We start from the raw sequence: 19,457 nt of genomic DNA, 5'->3' as shown, positions 1-19,457 counted from the left end.
TACTTACCCTGGAAGGGCTAGGATGTCCTCCATTCCCCCAGGACCCTGAGCTACTTCTGTCTTCTACATCTGGGGACAAGAGAAAAGTTCTTTAGGCTTTCTTGCAATAATTCTTTCTTTTTGTATACTCACTTTTAAATTAATGTTTCAAATTAATCTCCTGTTGCCTTTAATTAAGAATCAGGCACAGGGCTACCACGAGGATAGTGGCTTCTGACCCATCTACTTAAATTAACTCATTTAAATTCACGGCAGAAATGAACTGGACCCTCAGGAACCAGAGGTATGAACATAAAAATTACTTCCATCCTTGACAATGTTTTATAGCCTCAACTTCTATTGACATGAACCCGCACTTAAAGTTTTATTAAAATCCTTTGGACAAAATAAGTTTAAAAATACAGCAACACAACTATAATAATAATAAAAAAGTTAAATTCAGGTAAATATCCTCTGGCAGCATCCACACCACAATGATCTGGGTACTTTTTGTTCTCTAAAGAAGGCTTATCACACCAGACAAAAGACATGAAACAAAATATACAAGACAAAAAAGGATTCAGTAGTCTATTTCCACCAGGACATTACACGGATATTAGGTTTTTATTTTTTAAGTTTTTTAAGTTAAGATCATGTTGTTTCAGTCTTTAATTTTTTTTTTTTTTTTTTGGAGGAAGATTAGCCCTGAGCTAACACCTGCCGCCAATCCTCCTCTCCTTACTGAGGAAGACTGGGCCTGAGCCAACATCCTTGCCCATCTTCCTCTACCCTATATGTGGGATGCCTGCCACAGCATGGCTTGCCAAGCGATGCCATGTCCGCACCCAGGATCTGAACCTGCGAACCCTGAGCCACCAAAGCCGAACGTGGGAACTTAACCATTGCGCCACCAGGCTGGCCCCTTACATTTCTTTTCTAAATAGATTCGGCCTACAATCCTTAATCTGTGCATTGAGTAGTGGAAATGAAAGCTGTTAAAGCCATGGTTTATTTTGATAAATGATGGTGAAGAGACCTGCATGAACTCCCAGGAAGCTGGAATTCTTCTAAACTCTGTACCAGCGAAGCTGTAATGGAGCCCAGAGTACTAAATGCTCAATCAGTACTTCAAGTGTAAAGTACTCAGGATGGAGGGCATAACAGCTAAGTTACCACATTAATTGCTTAAAACATAAAAGTGTTTCAAAGATCAGTCACTCTATATTTAGAAATGGCTTTGAGATTTTTGATGAAAGGACCTTTATAAGTATAAAAAGTTCCACTGTTCTATTATTTTGATCACGGTTGATAACAGACGGCCATCACAAACTTCCTCCGACAGAACTGGAGGAGGACGTGTGAAACTCCGGTTCAGGAGACATAATCCCATTTATTGTGTTTCCTAACATTTCAGTGATACTGTTTATTCTCTTAATGCACTACTGTCATTCCTTTTATTACTGCTATTTTATGATCAGCAGAAGTAATCACAGTATAATTAATTGATTTATTTTTGGGTACAGTGGAGTACACGGCGTTTCAGAATATCTTAAGAGATGAAACGGCAACAACAACAAAAAACAACTATTACCACTAAACTTCAATTCTTTCCTTTTTTTGACAAATACAATTTCACTTCCTTTTGTTGGTGCTTCAGAAGACAGTGCGACTGCAAACAGATGTCCCCTATGGACAGCTAAAATCAGTGACTATGAGCTTTATGGGATGTCAAGAAAGCTCTGGGGAGAGTATCCAGCCTGGAGGAAAGATGCAATATTTTCCCAAAATCTGCTGTTTAACAACCCAACCTCCTGGCCTAGTCTGTTTCTGTTCAACTGAGATACAGGAAGCAGTGACTTAGAACCCTCTGGATTCTCATACCAGTGAGTTTTGCAGCCTTACATGATTCTCGCCATCCTTAACAAAAATCAAATATTTTCAGCCAAAAAAAAACCAGTATGAATGACAAAATCTCTCTACCACTGCAGGTTTTCAGAAGACTGGAACATCCTGACTTCCTTTTCACCTCAAACAGCCAGCTGGGAGCAATCTGAGAGATCTCTCCTCTTAAATTTGGCCAAAAGGTAACGAAGAAACAGAACTGAATTCCTCTATCTACCATAAGGTTTCATATTGTTTGCACTCATTTTATCTTTTCAACTTTCAAAGAGGATTTTAAACATGAAAAGCAGGTGGAGACAAGGAAGAAAGGGGACCACAGTGAGACTAAGCCAGTGGTTCACCTGGGGCAATTTTGGCTCCCAGAGGACATTTGGCAATGTCTGGAGACATTTTTAGTTGTCACAACTTTGGGCTGGGGAATGGGGGACTACTGCTGGCATCTCATGGGTAAAGGCCAGGGATGCTAAACATCCTACAAATGTTAGACTAGCCCCTCACAATAAAAAAATATTCTGGCCCCAAATGTCAATTGTGCCAAGACTGAGAACCTCTGGCCTAGAGGGAAAATATTAAAGAGCAAAAAGGAAGAACTGAGTTGGAGAAAAGATGTACTAGAATTTAATTTATAATTTAGCACAAACTCTTACTAAATACACAGTGACTTCTGTACCTTAATCCAGACTTAAACTAGAGTGTTTCAAGAGACCTTCATATACATCTGCTGTCCAAGGAATAAAGGAAAAACGATGGTCAACCAAGCAGCCTGCTAATTAGCAGGCAGATAAAACACATCAAAACTTGAGTATTCCCAACTGGGCAATTTCAAAAGTGAGCAATCCACTAATTAAAAATGCTGGAAGTCTAGCTTTTTCAAAACAGGTTAAATACTGGCTGGGTTCCTTCACAAATAGATTCCCAACCAATGAGATCTGACTGCTCTTTTCCCATCCTTTCCATTTCCATCTTTCTCATTTCCTGACCTCATGCTGCTGCACCTTCCTTTCTGCTTCCTCCCTTTTATTGCTCTCTTTTTAACAGGCTTTTCCATCCCTTGGCCTCCTGCTAGAGCCAGAAGATAAGGACAAATCTCCAGCTCTCCCAAACCTAATAGAACAATCGTATGATTTCTGATTATATTTTATCTCTGAAAAAATATCTGTATAACTGGTGCTCACTTACCCTTAGAAAGAAGACATAACGCTGTAGCATGGATATTTGTAACTCAAAATGAATATAAACATGTTACTTTTAAATCATTTGTTTCCATCTTCCCTCCCACTGAGTTTCATCAGACCCGCCAACTAGTTAGCAAACATTTCCTCAACAACTATTCCAGGGCATCTCAAAATGCATCGGAGGACCACCTACATCTGAATCACCTCATATGCTCCTTTCAAAATCAGCACCTTAGGGTCCATTGCAGACCTACTGAGTCTGGATCTCTGGATGATGGGGCTAAGAAAAAGAGTGCTGTCAACAAGGTCCCCAGGTAATTTTCATGCACACAGGAGTCTGAGACCCACCAGCCTACTCTATTGGGAACATAAGATAAATGCATGCCCCACACCACCAACAGTTGCCTATCTTACTCCATATCTTAAAATCTCTGCCTACAATGCCATTCTCAGCAGCATTCAATACACACTCCCATCACATCTGCATCCCCACATTTCTTGCCCAGACTCACTTTTTACATATACCTTGAACGTGGCCTATATTTGGACAGTCCTTACTTCCTGCTGGTGTACCTGGACACCGCACACTCATACCTCCATGTTTTTGTATTTGCCATTCCCTCAGCCTAATAAACTCTTCCTTGTCTCTCAAAAACTAAGAGCAGGTAACATTTAGCGAGCTTAAATATGTGTCAGACACAGTGCTCAGCACTTAAATGCACTAAAAATACTCCCATTTTATACATGAGAAAACTGAGGCTTAGATGGAATAGAAAATTCTCCCAAGGTGAGAGTAAATGGCAGAGCTGGGATGCAAACACAGGGGCTACTGGATGCCGAAGCCAATGAGTGCTCCTGTCCACCACCACCGATGACTCCCTGGTAAGCACTTCAGATCTCTCCACAGAGCTCGCAAATGGAACCTCCAGTCACTTCTCCCCAGGCAGAATGAGCATATTTACTCAAGAGTTTATGCCCATTCTTGCGTCCACAAAATATTATAAAACTATATACAACACAAATACATGAAAGTAAATATTTGAAGAAATCAAGAGACTGAAGAAATGAAAGTAGGGAAATAGTAAGGCCAGACATATGATGAGCTTTCGAAATGTACACTGTGATGGACCCGATATTTGCTAGAGAGGCCTCAAAATTCCAGAAGCTACTGAGTGGGCAAAGCAAAGAGAGAAATAAGATTCACAATGAGCATCGGATAAAAACACACAAATTGTTCAAGAGAAACATAACTTAATCTGGGTACTAAAATCTGGCAGAAAATGTCTGTGGACCTCGCAACAGATAGAGGGAAATTTGGTATGCAGTGTTCTCCATAGTATCAACAACAAGCACAATGATGAAGTTTGTGTGGCTGGCTCAACATGATAATTATATAGAGTTTATTACACAAATAACCACGTGGGCATACATATAGCTATAGAGCTACATATTTATACCACACCAAACTGTCAGATATGTCTCTCCTTACAGGAGAGAAACATGCTTTAGTCCTGTAAGTACCTCTCAACACCTTGAGTGGTAGAGTACAGCAGGTGGGTACAACAGTTCCTCATTAAAATGAATTAAAACAACACAAAGTGAAAGGGAAGAGAAAATATTTCTGTGTGAGAAATGTTTACATCTAGATGGCGAGCCAAAACAATATATAGGAAGAGATGTGTGAAATCCATTAAGGCAACATAGTATAACAAATGAAAAACTGCCTGGGATAGAAGCTGTCTGAATATTTAGCTCTCGCCTCTCTCTTGTTCTGTGCTCGCCCGGTACCGAAGATGGGAATAAATGTCAGAAAGACAATAACACCTGGACAGCAAGAGAGAAAGGAAAAAAGCAACTGGATGATAGAAATTATTCTTCCAAAAGACTGGGCTCAATTGTCCAAGATTTTTCCAATTTATTTGACCCTAAACTAGGACAGACAGTAACTTTCATGGGATTGACAGTTGCTTTAGGAGGCAGCCTGACAATCCACACATTTTCATTTTATTTGAGGAGTTCTGCATAAGCCCCTCTAAAATGTCTGACATTTCAGCACCAAAACACAAAAGTGAAGTTTGGGCAGAAGGAACAAACACTCCATTTAGAGAAAAGATATAGAGACATAATTTTTAATTTCCATGATTTCCCATCCACATTCATTAACCTTTGATTTGATTACTCAAATCTCCACTTTGTTTATGTGGACAACGAGATAAAAAATCTCAGATAGACAGGACAAATGGCAGAAAACACAGCACTGGGAATGGGGTGGAGACGTGGATTTCAGCAGGGACTGCATTAACCAGCTCTAGGGTCTGAACCTGCCACGGGCCTCAAGGAACTCATTTTTGTCAACTGTAAAATAAGTGGTTCGATCTGCATTCACGGAAATAGGGCAGGCTACTATACTTGGACAACTCTCCCACAAAAAACTAAAAATGATGGACAAAATTTCTTTTAATCCTCTTTAAAATACTAATGGGCTGACAAGATAGTAAGGAAATATTAAGCCAAAATCAAAGAGAAAGCTGAAACCCAGGGAGGAAGAAAAGACATTTTTGCCCTGAGGACATCTGCTATCCTAGAAAATTTAATGGCCTCTTGGGTCAAAGAGAACAAAAGTGAAAACCCAGGACCCACCCAAAGTAGGTATCTAACAGGAGATAAAGGGATAATAGGATTTTCAACCTCAAGGAGTTACTGTTAAAGTAAATGAGTTAATTACTACTTGTTAAACATTTAGGGGAGTACTTGACATAGTAAATACTCAGTAACCAATACCCACTCTGAGAGCCTAACTTACTAACACCCTCCAAAGTCTAAGAAAATCAAACTACATGAAAATGAAAAATTGTGATTTAGTCAAGGAAATCTGAGTCTCACATTTTTAGAACTGCTAGTTCTGCTAAACAAGCCAGAGACTTTCAAATATTCTCCTGGATTTTAGAAACAGCCAATACATCTAGAGTACACAAAGCCCACCTTCTCCATGGGCCTCTGCAGCACAATCACAGTGAGAATTTCACTTAGTGTTCGATTTGTTTAGTGACTTAATTTACCATTAGAATATCCTCTTTATATCTCACCATTTCAACATATGCCTGTGTGTGCTGTATAAATGACATTCTGTCAAAAGTTATAAATGCTGACCAAAGGCCCAATCTAAGAACATAGACTAAATGCTATGGAGGTTTCACCTTGATTTGAAATAAACAAGCGTGAGCATTATGTAACTCTGTTGATTTGAGGTAGAGCTGTGTATTGGTCCTTTCCATACTTAGAGCCCATATCATGCCAAACACCCAAGGTCCTAGAGTTTCATGAAGTCAGAAAACAACCAAAGTGGTTTTGGGCATTGCTCTAAAAGTCCACAAATTCCTACTTTTGTAGAAATATATTGATTTCCTAATGAAAGCTTCTACACACGCAGAATGCAGTGGGAGATTGAAACTAAGTTCTTCTTGGAAAGATAATCATTCAGAAACATGTTGAAGTCTACACTGTCTCAAACCCGTCACTCTGCAACAACAGACACTATTAAATATCCTCCACACCATCATGGAGACTCACAGACTGAGTACATCTGTGGCTCCTACTAATTTCCTAGTCCAGGAAGAACCCTTGGCTAAGCCCTCCACACAAACTGAGATGGCATATGCTCTCCGTCAGTGCCAGATGAATTTAGAGTTCAAAATATTTCATCAGCAAAGAGCGTGTTAGGGATGTGCACATTTTCATTAGCACCCAGTATAATAAGAGCTCTAAGTAGAGTAATTTGAAGTCAAATTTGAGAACCAAGACAGAGGAAGGAAGAGTTGAGGAGCTTCAGTGACAGACAGCGTCCACACAACCATGATCGTTTCTTGTTTCTGTAAGAAACAAGATACGCTTCATAATGAGTGATCTGAGCACTGATGAGAAACTTCCAGCACGTCCCAAATCTGACTGAGCAAGAGGGTTATGAAGATGCATCCCACACAAACTTTAAGACACTTCAAATATAAAGAACAGAGACCTGGCTTTCCATTTTCAGATCATTGCTGTCAACGCTGACTTTCTCAGCGTTAATGGGTCTCCTTATCAAATAAATCTGAAAACTCAAAGGTCAAGGGCAAGATGATCTTATAGTTCATATATATAAATAAAGTATATAAGAAAAGGTAAAATGTAGATATACTGGGAGGAACGTATAGTAAAAAAATTTTTTCAGATGGGAATTATTGCAATATGTTAGCCGTTATTAACCTTTAACTTAAAGTTCCATTAACATATCCCTTAAAACACTGTTTAAAACAATATTATTTTCCTTTAGTTTAAAATAAACTATTTTTCAAAAACGAACACTACATAATCTCAGATATTTAAAATACAGAGTTAATTGCATTTTGCAGTGCTATAAAACAGGAACGGTATTTTCATATAACATGAAATTCAGATAATACAAAAGTAACAAAATAAAATGCCTAACTATTAAGTTATAAATATGCCAGTGGTGCTCCTTATTCTGAAACTCAGAAATCTTCTTGAAAATTCAAAGTGAGTAGAGAGTTATATTATGAAATTGAGACAAAAGTTACGTTCAAGTCTTTGTATAAATCCATATAATTTGGAAGTATCAATGATAATCTAACTCGAATAATCTAATACGAACTAAGGAGAGATGGGTGTTATTGAGCAACCTTCCATTTCAAATGTTTGAAACTAACCAGTCAGGATCTTCCCCTTAAAGCAAAGTTAGTCCTCATCTTTGTAAGGAAGAAATCTCATCTTTCTAAAGAAGAGCCCAGAAAGAAGAGCAATGAATAATTGAGACAAGAGTATAACAAAGTAAATTGCATATGCCTCCTTTGACTTTTTGATATGTAACCGGCCTAAAAGCACTTAATAAAAACCAATCTTACTAATATAATGTTCTTTGTGGGGGAGACATTTGAAATCATATGAAAATAACAATTGGAAGTAAGCTGCCATATCAGAAGACTTTGAAAATAAAACCAATATACCATCTAACTCCAATATTACATAGATAAGCTTCAAAGTACCTAAATTAAAACTGAATATAATTTGGGGAAATTTTTAACTAGGTGGTTGGTACCTTTTAAAGATATATTCACAAATATCCATCACAAAGTGTGAGAAATAAAAGGTAAATACTTCAGAAAATAAAATGTTAAACAACAAAGGAATAAATTTTAAAATATACTTCATTTCCTAATAGAATAGAATCATAACTCTGATAACATGTACATGTAATTATACATGTATTTTTCAAATCACACATGTAATTTTTATGTTGCACCATCCATAATACTGTAATGACTTAAAATACACAAATTGATATTTAAAATGCCTATTTGATCAATAATTTATTCAATTTATTCCAATGGAGTTGGGGGAAACAGCCAAGATGAAACGTATAAGAGCTTTATCTTTTCTTCTTTTTTTCTCCTATACCTCTTTTCTCCCTAGGGTGCCATTTGTAAGGCTCTGGGAAAGGGCTGCAGGCTTAATTGAAATATTTGTAGGCTGTAATTGCTCTGCATAACCACAATGGTCCTCTTCTCCCAAATGGCATCCGTTGCTCTTAGTTTTATCTTTTTCTTCTATTTCCTTTTATGCTTTAACAGTCTACTTCTCCTGTTTCTTCCAGTCTTATCTCATCCTCTATGCTAGATGCTTGATTAATATTGGTGAAGTCAAAGAGTTTTAAATATTCAAAAACCTTCCCTAAAATCCAGTCTTGTAGCACAGTCCCTTTTGCTTACCATAATCACTCCCATAAACTGATTTTCATTGTGTCCTTTCAACATCCCCAGCTTCCACCTGTGTTTAACACTGCAGCCTCTGACCTGGCAATGACAAGCAATCAATCTTACATGTTATCTTCAGGGGTCATGTCTTAGTTTTAGGCCAATTTTCCTTGTATTTAGGCTCAAATGTGCAAACCACACTATATTACTCTGCAAAACATCAATGAGAAGGCTTAATTAAGTAACACTGACAGATAAATCCATTTCTTTCGCAGTAATCAAATCAAAGCAGGTTGACATAACACAGGAACTTAATACAGTTATTCCCTTGTAATTGGAAAAAGGCCCTTTACTTCTCATTAAAGCAATCTTCTGGGTATTGGCATAATAAGAAGGCTCAGAGCTTTAATACTGCCCTATAAAAATCTCAAGATACAGACCCCTTAAGCAAACAAGCCAGATTATCTAATTCCTTGATCACAGCAGAACATGTAGTTCCTACTGTTTTAAACTACTAATTCTTTATCTCTGTTGCAATTAAAAAGAGGTAAATCAGTACCAAACACGTACAATGGAAATCTGTAAAAATGCATAAACTGTTTACAGTTTTATAAATCTATCTCCACATGTATTTGAAGGGAAGCAGTCCATTAAAACTGAATTTGAAATACTTTACAAATGTGAAACTGTAATAGCTTGAATCAGGGGAAGAAATCTCTTTATTTTACTTAATGGGCTCAACAGGATGCATTTTGCCTAAACTCACAGTCTGATACTCAACCATACAGTACAACTTTGATAATCAGAACTGCGAGAGAACGGAATTTGAAGAACATTTAATTTTTGCAGCATTCAAAGAACAGTAAGTCACCTGGTCAACTGTAGGCTGCTCTGACCAGGCTGAAACCATGAAGAATGCAACCACATCACAGCAAATTCATATCCCCAAACTAAACAAAATCAATTTTCACCCTTTCACTCCAATTTTAAGGGAGTTTCTGCTACTTATCTAGTGACACCTGATCAATCTCAAAATGATTCTAGCCACTCTTTCTGAAAGGATAACATATAATCTAGGGTTCTGATTTCCAAACGCGGCTGACCATCAAAATCCCCCAGGAACCTCAAAACAACCCCCACAGGTATCCTGGCCCCACCCAGAAACTAGCCAAGAAAAGATCAACGGTTGAAGTCAAGGAAAAAAATATATTTTAAAATTTTTCCTATGTTTCTCTACTTTTTCATTTTAAAAAGTTTTGAATTACAATGCAGTTAAAACTATGTAATTTGCTGTGTTTGAACCATTTTCAGGTAGGGTCTATCAGTCATATCCTATTATCCCTTAGTACTTCTGTGTGCATTTCCCAGGAACGAAAACAGCACAGTTATCAAAATCAGGAAGTCTACCATTGATACACTACTTTTATCTAATCCATAGTCCATATTCCAGTTTGGCACTTTCCCCCCTTTTGTGGCAGCCACTATGCCAGCCCTCAGGATGACCTATAAGTCTGTAAGTCATTGCATGACTGACAACTAATCTCAAATACAGAATAAATGCATTTAACCAAGCGCACGCACACATGCACACAGACACAATGCAGCATTACTCACTGCATTTAATCATCCCATCTCTTTGATCTATTTTAATCAGAAACAGTTCTTCAATCTTCCTCTTCTGTTTGTGATATTGGCATTTTTGAAGAATGCAGGCTATTTATTTTACAGAATGTTTCTCAAATTGAGTTTATCTGATGCTTCCTCGTGATTACATTCAGGTGGATATAATACTGCAAAAGTGGCCTTGTGCCTCTCCCAGGATATCATGTACAGAGCCAGATAATGGCTCAGTGGTCTGCCCCCTTCATTTGTTATGCTAATTTCATCACCTGGTCAAGGTATTATGGGAATTCTCCACTGTATAATTACAACTTTTCCCTGGGCAACTAATCAGCAATCTATGGGGAGATACTTGAAGACCATTACAACTAATTTTTAATTATATGCTTATTGAAAAAATTAAAATACAAAAGGGTATAAAGTAAAAATTCCCTTGACATCCACTCCCCCCACCCTATCAGTGATAACCCATAACAGTTTCCTAGGCAGCCTTATAGATCCTCTGGTCTGTGATCAATTGTTTTTTTTTTTCCTTAAGATTGGCACCTGAGCTAACAACTGTTGCCAATATTCTTTTTTTTTTCTGCTTTTTCTCCCCAAATCCCCACAGTACCTAGTTGTATATTTTTAGTTTTGGGTCCCTCTAGTTGTGGCATGTGGGACGCTGCCTCAACATGGCCTAATGAACGATGCCATGTCTGCATCCAGGATACAAACCGGCAAAACCCTGGGCCGCTGAAGCGGAGCAAGCGAACTGAACCACTCGGCCACGGGGCCGGCCCCCTAACCAAGTGGTTTTTAAAACCACAGAAATGTGGGACAATAAATGCAAACCTTAACTCAAATTTCTGTTCTATTTGAACTGGTAAGAAATATTCATCAACTGTTTATTTATGTGCTAGTGTCATCTCAATAGACACAATTATTAGCGGTGACCTTGTGACCCAAGCGGAGGTGGACAGGACAAGGACTAGAATAATTGAAGACATATATACTATTAACTTTGAAGGAATTCAGCCAAGATGAAGACAAGATTGAACAATCCACTTGTGAATCAGTGCAGTGCACAAAGCCAAGTTAAATAATCCATTCTGGAGTCAATGCTGCCCTGAATGGCTGCTCACTTGCCTCTTTCCACCGCCTTCTATAAACCACTGTGTAAAAAGGAGATCTGCCATAGCAGTAGCACTTCCCAATTAAGATCAAATGGACACACAAGTACACTTACGACAGACAGAGAAAAATACGGTGTGGTTTTCCTAGGCTGGCAAAAAAAAGGGGGGAAACAAATCTAAAAGTTTTTAAAAGTGGGAAATACACTGACAGCTTAAAAAGAATACATTCCCAAATCTAAATAGCAAATATACAAATAAACTAGCCAGTCACAAAGTGAGGAGAAAACTTGAGCGTAGAAAAGACTGTGAGTGGAACTTGGCCATTGGATAGAACAGATGCATAATATACCATTGAGTGAGTTAACCTATTCTAATCAATATAAGGCGAAAATGGTCCCCTCAATCCTTGGATGAAGCCCATGTCATTTGATTTTATTTATTTGGTTTTTTTAAAGGTTGGCACCTGAGCTAACAACTGTTGCCAATCTTTTTTTTTTTTTTCCTTTCTGCTTTTTCTCCCCAAATCCCCCCAGTACATAGTTGTACATTTTAGTTGTGGGTCCTTCTAGTTGTGTTATGTGGGACGCCACCTCAGCATGGCCTGACGAGTGGTGCCATGCCTGCGCCCAGGATCCGAACTGTTGAAACCCTGGGCCCCACAGCGGAGCACGAGAACTTAACCACTCGGCCACGGGGCCGGCCCCAACCCATGTCATTTCATAAACTGAACAGTGCTGATGGATTTCAGCTTTGACTTATAAATTCTAAGGAAATTTTCCTCACAATTCCATTTCAACCAAATGCCTGGCAGACATTGGCAAAGATTTTTCTTAGCTGGGCTTATAAATATGTGTGTGCGTGCGTATGTGTGTGAAATCAGCACACAGACACAAATACAATACACACACTTGAATATACTAATAGTTTCTCAGATATTAAAGACCATGTTTAAACAGTTCCCAGATGTTACAACTTGTTCAACTGACATAGCTTTGTTTTTGATCAGAGTGACTTGTTTTTGATCAGACTGTCGGGTGACTTAAGGGTTTTACATTTTATTTCACAATAATGTAACCACACTTTTCTATTACGCTTTCTGCTTTCCAAAATGTTTTTTATATTCATCTCATTTAAAATGATTTATCTGGAATCACTGAAAGTACAAAACTGGGATCAAAAGAAGTTGCACACTTAAGTCTGAGCAGACTAACAACATATTTCAAAAGCATGAAAACAAAAACCAAAAGAAAAAGAAATTGGTAGTTATCTGATATAAAAGAGGCCATTCCCCATAAGCATGCTATTACTCTTACTTCTTTAATTCTAACAGGTAACAGAATACTTGCTAAAGTTCATTAGAATACTTGCTAAAATAGGAAAGTTGGAAAGTATTAGAATGATTGAGTTTTTGTATGTAGCAATATGCATTTTTAAGTCATGTCAGCAATGTCAGCAACGAAAACGAAATTGCTCATCTCTCCTGTGAGCTGCCCTGTATCTCATACAACACCATTTCACCAACACGACACAAGGTGGGCACTGCTTTGGGAAAGGCCCAGGGCTGTGGCAGCAGGTCTGGTCTATCATGACGAAATGGACCATTGCCTTCCCAAACCATGCTGCTACTCTTACTTTCACTTTCAAGCGCTTTGAAACACTCTCATGACTGAAGCAGTCAAAATACATGCATTAACTTACTAGTCCACCCTTTGGGCATAGAAACTGAAATGCATCAGAAAGCATCAACTGGTATTTTCTTAAACTTAACCACATCAAATTCACGGGAATAATGAATTTTTTCTTTCAGTAGTTCTGCAACTCAGATACAGCCTGCCTTCTGCCCATCTGATAAACAATGGTCAAAAAGAGAGGAGCTGCCATGATGTACTGGCCTACAAATTCTCTAAGTAGAATGAGAAAAAGCTGTAACTCTTCCTCAGGAATGGAAGAAATGTCATTAGTTTGAAAGGAAGGAGATAGAAGCAAAGACCTGAAGAATGACAATAACCAGGCATCTTCAGAGAAAACAAGAAGCAGGGAAGGGGTCCAGGGGAAGCCAGAGCTGTCAGTACAGAATAATGATTTATCTGATGAGATTAGCAGAAAGTTTGATTAGAAAAGATGCCTTCTTAACATAGCAAAGATTGCAATGTTACTTTAAGATTTTGTTGTTGGAAAAAACAGCGCCTGCCAAATGTGGTCTGTAACAGCACAGGCTAGCCATGAGTGATACAGTGGGAAAATAGCCACTAAGCCAGATTTTATTTGATTTGTACTGATGATTTTTATTAGAATACATGGATCATTGCTTCAACCTTTCCATGTAAAACCAAATCAAATTCAAAAACTCACACATCAGTCACCTAACCTTATGTCAGTCCTTCTGCTTTACTAAAGTTGAGCCACATTTCAGCTGATCTGTCCTTGATAAATCGTTCAGCTACTCAAAATTGTTTGGCCAAATTCTGGGAGGCAAGCGGTACACAAAAGAAACCGCTAAATCTGCAGTTACAAATAAGAAAGCCAAAGAAAAGAAATACTGTCAGCCTCACAGATACAGAAGGAAATCAAAGCCATAGGTAGCCAATGCAAAACAGGATAAAATGAATTCCCTTCATTGTATCAAAAGTATTGTAATTTATCTAGAAAAGGCCCCCCCACCCCCAGCTTCTTTTTCCCACTTTAATTCAAGGCGCTGCACAGGACTCTGCTAAGCAGATGCCCTGAAACCAGAGAAAAGTCCACAATTATATAGCAGAAGGAGGTCTAATCAGTTTTCCAAATTCAAAATAATAATCAGTTCCACAAATTAAAAACCTTATAACGTTTAAGGTCAAAATTAAAAATGTTAAAATAGTGCATGTGTGGAAATTCTCTACATATTCATACAAGTTGCTTCATTAAAAGGAATATAACTGACTTACATGGAACATGGCAATGGGTTTCCCAAGAAAAAGTGCCTAGATGCCACTTCTTACCACTCCTTTATCTTTTCTGTTTTGCATTAGCATTTTTCCTTTCATCTTCAGCAACACTGCAGGTTTCAATTTAAACCTGCAGCAATAATTATTGTTTGGATATCCATTTCTAGTTAACAAATGAGTTCCATCTTCAGGACTTCCTTTAGTGTCCCAAACAACCCCTGAAATGCACATTATTATCTCCTCTCCAGAGAAGGTAAACAATTTTCCCAGTTACAGGCCATGAGCAGGCCTCAAACCCAATGTCTTCCAGAGGCTCATCAGGCACCACACCGTAGTGCCTTAGCTGAAAGCCCAATGCCTCTGAAAACTAGTGGTCACCAAACGTTTGGGTCTCTGGTGCAACCTTCTGTGGCTGAGACCAAACTATGTTTTCACAGTCCCCATTTCTTCCTCCTCTTGACCACACACGAAGTCTGTATCTCCCATCATCCTTTGCAGTCACGTGGGGCCAGGGGGCTAAGATTTGACCAATGGAATGTGAGTAGACGGAATGCTTGCCTTTTCCAGGCCTGGCCCCTAAAACCTCCCGTGTAATCCTTCATGCTCTTTCTCTTTCCTCTTTGTTCAACTGGATACAAAGAGTCTAGTGAATCCCTGAGGCCTCAGGGGATGCCAGACCTAAGGCATGAAAGAACCCAGACCTAAAGGACTACAGGGAGCAGAGCCCACCCCCATGAGTTTAGGACACCAGAGAGAAATAACCCTTTGCAGTGTTATAAGCTACTAAAGTTTGGGGGTTGTTTCTTCCAGCAATTAGCATATCCTGACTAATGCATCCTCCAAAACAGACTTCCGTGAATTCTGGCGCTATGATTCTATCTTCCAAGCAAAGCAAACATACGCAGTTAGAGTTGGCACTAGTCAGAATTGTGAAGCCGGGGAAACTGGTCTTTGAACTATCCTTCTCTCCCCTTCAGACTTGTTTTCCCCTCTTAGCATTTCCTCCCTCTGAGCACCAAATGTTCTCAGGCTGCTCAGTCTCGTCTGTCTCAAAAAAATAAAACCAATACATTCATTAGCCATTCTTTCTCTCAACCATTATCTTGCAAACATAAGAGGTGAGCTGCTTGCTACTTGCATAACTTTGGAGAAATTCTTTAACATTCCAGATTCTATATATCTTCATCTGTGAATGACTGTATCCACTCTGCAGTACTGTTGTGACAATTAGAGATAATTTAGGAAAAACATCACCATAAAACGTGGAACACAGTAGGAACTCAAAAAGAAAAGATAACTTCTGTTTTTTTTGTTTTTTTAAAGATTGGCACCTGGGCTAACAACTGTTGCCAATCTTTTTTTTTTTTTTTTTCTGCTTTATCTCCCCAAACCCCCCCTGTACACAGTTGCATATCTTAGTTGCATGTCCTTCTAGTTGTGGGATGTGGGATGCCGTCTCAACGTGGCCTGACAAGCGGTGCCATGTCCGCGCCCAGGATCCGAACCCTGGGCCACCGCAGTGGAGCATGCGAAATTAACCACTCGGCCACAGAGCCGGCCCCAGATAACTTCTGTTTTTATTGATTACTACTGTTATCATAGTATGATATTTGACACCAAAAGCGATACAAAATCAATATAAAATTAGAGCTCTCTCTCTGAAATATAGAATCTAGATTGGGAGAAAAATCACACATAAATAAAGGGCAAGGTTTGATGACTAATAGAATAAGAAACATTACGAAATTTTAGAAAAAGGAGTTATATAGACTAGAATCATCACTTGCAAGATATTGGCAATTCAGGGTGTAGAAAGGGGATGGAAAAGAGTGACACTGGTGAGCTGTGAGGCATTATGCTCACAGCTTCCCAACTCCGTGTTCAATGCTGTCACACTGGTAACTCAAAACTGGCATTGGTGAGAGCATTTACACCACGGAAATTGGCAAACATTACAAATAAGGGCTGTTTTTTCCTTTGAAGAGCAGATTATTAAACATTTATCACCGCACAATGACAACCATCATTCATTGTGAACTAGTTTTACTCAAATTGCCTTATTTAATTCTCACAATCAGTCCTGAGGTAGGCTGTATCAAGGTCATTTTACAGATGAAAAAATCAGGCCTCACAATGTTAAGTGATTGGCAGAAATCCTGTTGCCTGTGCTCCCTACACTAAAAACCAGGCTGCTTACAAAACGCAAGGGCATCTGCATGTCTTCTTCTCAGCATATCAAATACATATTCCCATGAATAGAAAAAGTTAAAATTCCTTAAAAACATCTGAATTCAGGCAGTCCCCCTCCTACCACTCCCATTTTTTCACCATTCCTCATTTTGCTCCTCCACTCATCTGGCTTTCCTTAATAAATATACACCTCATTGCTTACCACTCTTACTTCTACACATCCAATTCAAGCCTCTATACAGATGTTCTTTCAAGGATTACCCATTATACTGTCTCAAGAAATAGATTTGTGCCAAAGGGTTGGGATAAGTTATGAATGATCGTTAAATCAACGCTTTCTCATACACTTGTTGACACCACAGTATTCTATCTTGGTATTCTATCGTATCTTGGGCTGAGCTGTGGACAGTCCAGTGAGTAAGCCTAGGTTTAGGAGGAACTGGGATACCTCTTAGATCCAGATGAGGTCTCTGACATTAACGATGCTATCAACAGGTGGTGTCAGGCTTGCATATGTCCCTGGGGTGCGAGAAAAGCCAGGAAACATCAGTAGCTTTCAGGTGCAGCCTGAGACTTCAGAAGACATCTGTACCTAGGGTGACTTTAAATGGCAATGAGTGCCTGCTATCTTGGTGATACATCATACTCCTTTTCTGTCTCACTGAAGCTTGGCCATCTTACAAGACCCAGAGTCTTCCAAGAACAGAAGAACAAATGTGCAAAGGCATGGAAGCACAAGAGACCATGCCCCACACAGGGAAGCAAGGCACACAATGAGCGTGGAGAATAAAGGCATTAAAGTCGCAGTGGTCGCCAAGGAAGAAATGGTGAATCTGGGCAGGGCCAGAGGAAGATACAGCCTTGTACAAAGCACTAAGAAGTTTATTGTTTATTCTAAAGGCTTATGAAGGCATCAGAGTATAAAAGCAACAGGTTCTTATTTGCATGTTGGAAATGGTAGCAATGGGGACAGCGGGTTATTAAGGTGAGAACTTGGAGATAAAGAGACTAATTAGGAGGCAAGAAACTACTATTATAATAAAGATAACAGACAATGCAGGATTATATTGGGGAAAGAGAATACATAAGGCTTAACAACATCCTCGGGAAGGTAAGGCAAACAGTGTAGGCAGGGATTATTCCCAGGTTTTTGTCTGATGAATACTGGTGCAAGTTTAGGGTAGGGTGGTAAAAAAAGAGTATATTTTAGGTATTTTGTGTTACAAGTGTCCATTGGTCACCCAAGTAAAAGATCCAGCAAAGTAACTGACTATGTTGGTCTGGAGCTCAGAATAGAGACACATAGATCAAGGAAATTTCAGGGGCAGTCTAATTAAAAGTCCTGTTACATAAAGACTTTACTGGCCCAGATAAATGGAAAGTTCAGAGACAAGGCAGGTTTTAGGATTGACATATCCAAGGGATCCACCATATTAGCCAGAACAAAGGTTCCTTCCATTCTTCCACTCTGCCATCTCCATATCACCTTCATTGTAAGGCTGGAATCCATCATGGTCATGGGATTTCTGGATCCACTTGCTTTTCTCATTCCTCTGCTTACCCGTAGAGAGCTCAGTTTACAAAGGAGCAAAATTCCTCCTGAACTTTGCCTTGATTAGGACCATCATGGAACCAGTCCCTAAAGCCAGAGAATACCATGCCTGCATTTGCACAGACCTGGAGACCCAAATTAAAAAGGATGATGAAGGGATATGATTACCCTGACTGGTTTAGTCCAATCACAGCTGTCCCCTGGAGATGTAGTAATCTGCACAAACTTCAAGGACACCACACACTGGGGAAGGAGTGGAGTATATGTTAGTGAGGCAACCACAACTGGAGATAGAGCCTCATGTGCCATCAGTATATTAGCATATAGTGTGTGGTACACAGACAAAGAGGTCTTCGTGAAGGGACATGCAAATGCCATCAACCTTCCTTTAAATATTCCAAAGTCTTCCCATTGACGGCAGGACAAGAGCAATGTTCTTAATTATGGACATCAAGGCCATCTTGGCAATGCACCCACACCCCCAGTTCCCCTGATCCCTGACAATGCTCAAGCACACCATCGGCCCTCTTGCTGCAGAACCTAAACACGTATTTCCTCCAAGAGAACATGCTCCAACCCACCCTCACCACTCCACTTCCCTGCGTGGCCTGTTTCACTCCTATATCAACTCTCAGCCGAAACATCACTTCCTCGGAGTAACTTCCCTGTCCTCCTAAATCAGGTGTCCTGTCCTTCTCCTTTGCTGGACTTGTCACAGATGCAATTTTACATTTTTATGACTCTCAAGTGATTTCCTTTTTCCCCCTGGAAATAAGCTACGTAGAGACAAGGACTGTGTCTGGTCTGCTCTCCACCCTATCCCCAGTATCCAGCAGGGTGCAGGACAGGGAGGAAGCATTGGCATCATCTTAGTTAACTGGATGGCTGCACCATCAGCCTCTCGAATGGGCTGTGCATACACAAAAATATCAAACATACTAACAGAATTCCTAAAGTTATGAAACATTCTGCAAACTCCTATGATTTGGAGAAGGATAACCTAACATGATGAAAATTCACAATATATCGCTCTGTCTCTCTGCTATTAACTAAAGAAATTAAGGCACAAGTATGCCATAAAGATCAGCTTAATGTGTTACATACAATACATCTTTCTCCATAATTTAAATAATTGTTCGTTTCACAAATATGCGATTATGGATTAAGATTCAGCAAGAAATATGCACATCAGTACTCTCAACACACTGAAACACTTGCCAGTCACATGATCAAATAGGAGTTAATGTACA

General features: G+C 39.2%; 1 protein-coding gene across 43 annotated transcripts in view; it reads right to left on the bottom strand.

Annotated features, from left to right (window-relative positions):
* Window positions 1–19,457, bottom strand: part of TCF4 (transcription factor 4) — a 343,772-nt gene that overhangs the window by 226,666 nt on the left and 97,649 nt on the right. For all 43 annotated transcript variants that reach the window (XM_070513021.1, XM_014846921.3, XM_070513001.1 and 40 more), the window contains one exon: window positions 8–69. In XM_070513021.1, coding sequence (XP_070369122.1) covers window positions 8–69 — 62 coding nt within the window. The remainder of the gene's footprint in view (window positions 1–7; window positions 70–19,457) is intronic.

This window comes from Equus asinus, chromosome 7, assembly GCF_041296235.1.
Source record: "Equus asinus isolate D_3611 breed Donkey chromosome 7, EquAss-T2T_v2, whole genome shotgun sequence".
Taxonomy (NCBI): domain Eukaryota; kingdom Metazoa; phylum Chordata; class Mammalia; order Perissodactyla; family Equidae; genus Equus; species Equus asinus.
Note: the sequence above shows the minus strand (reverse complement) of the source record. Positions and strands in the feature narration are given on the sequence as shown.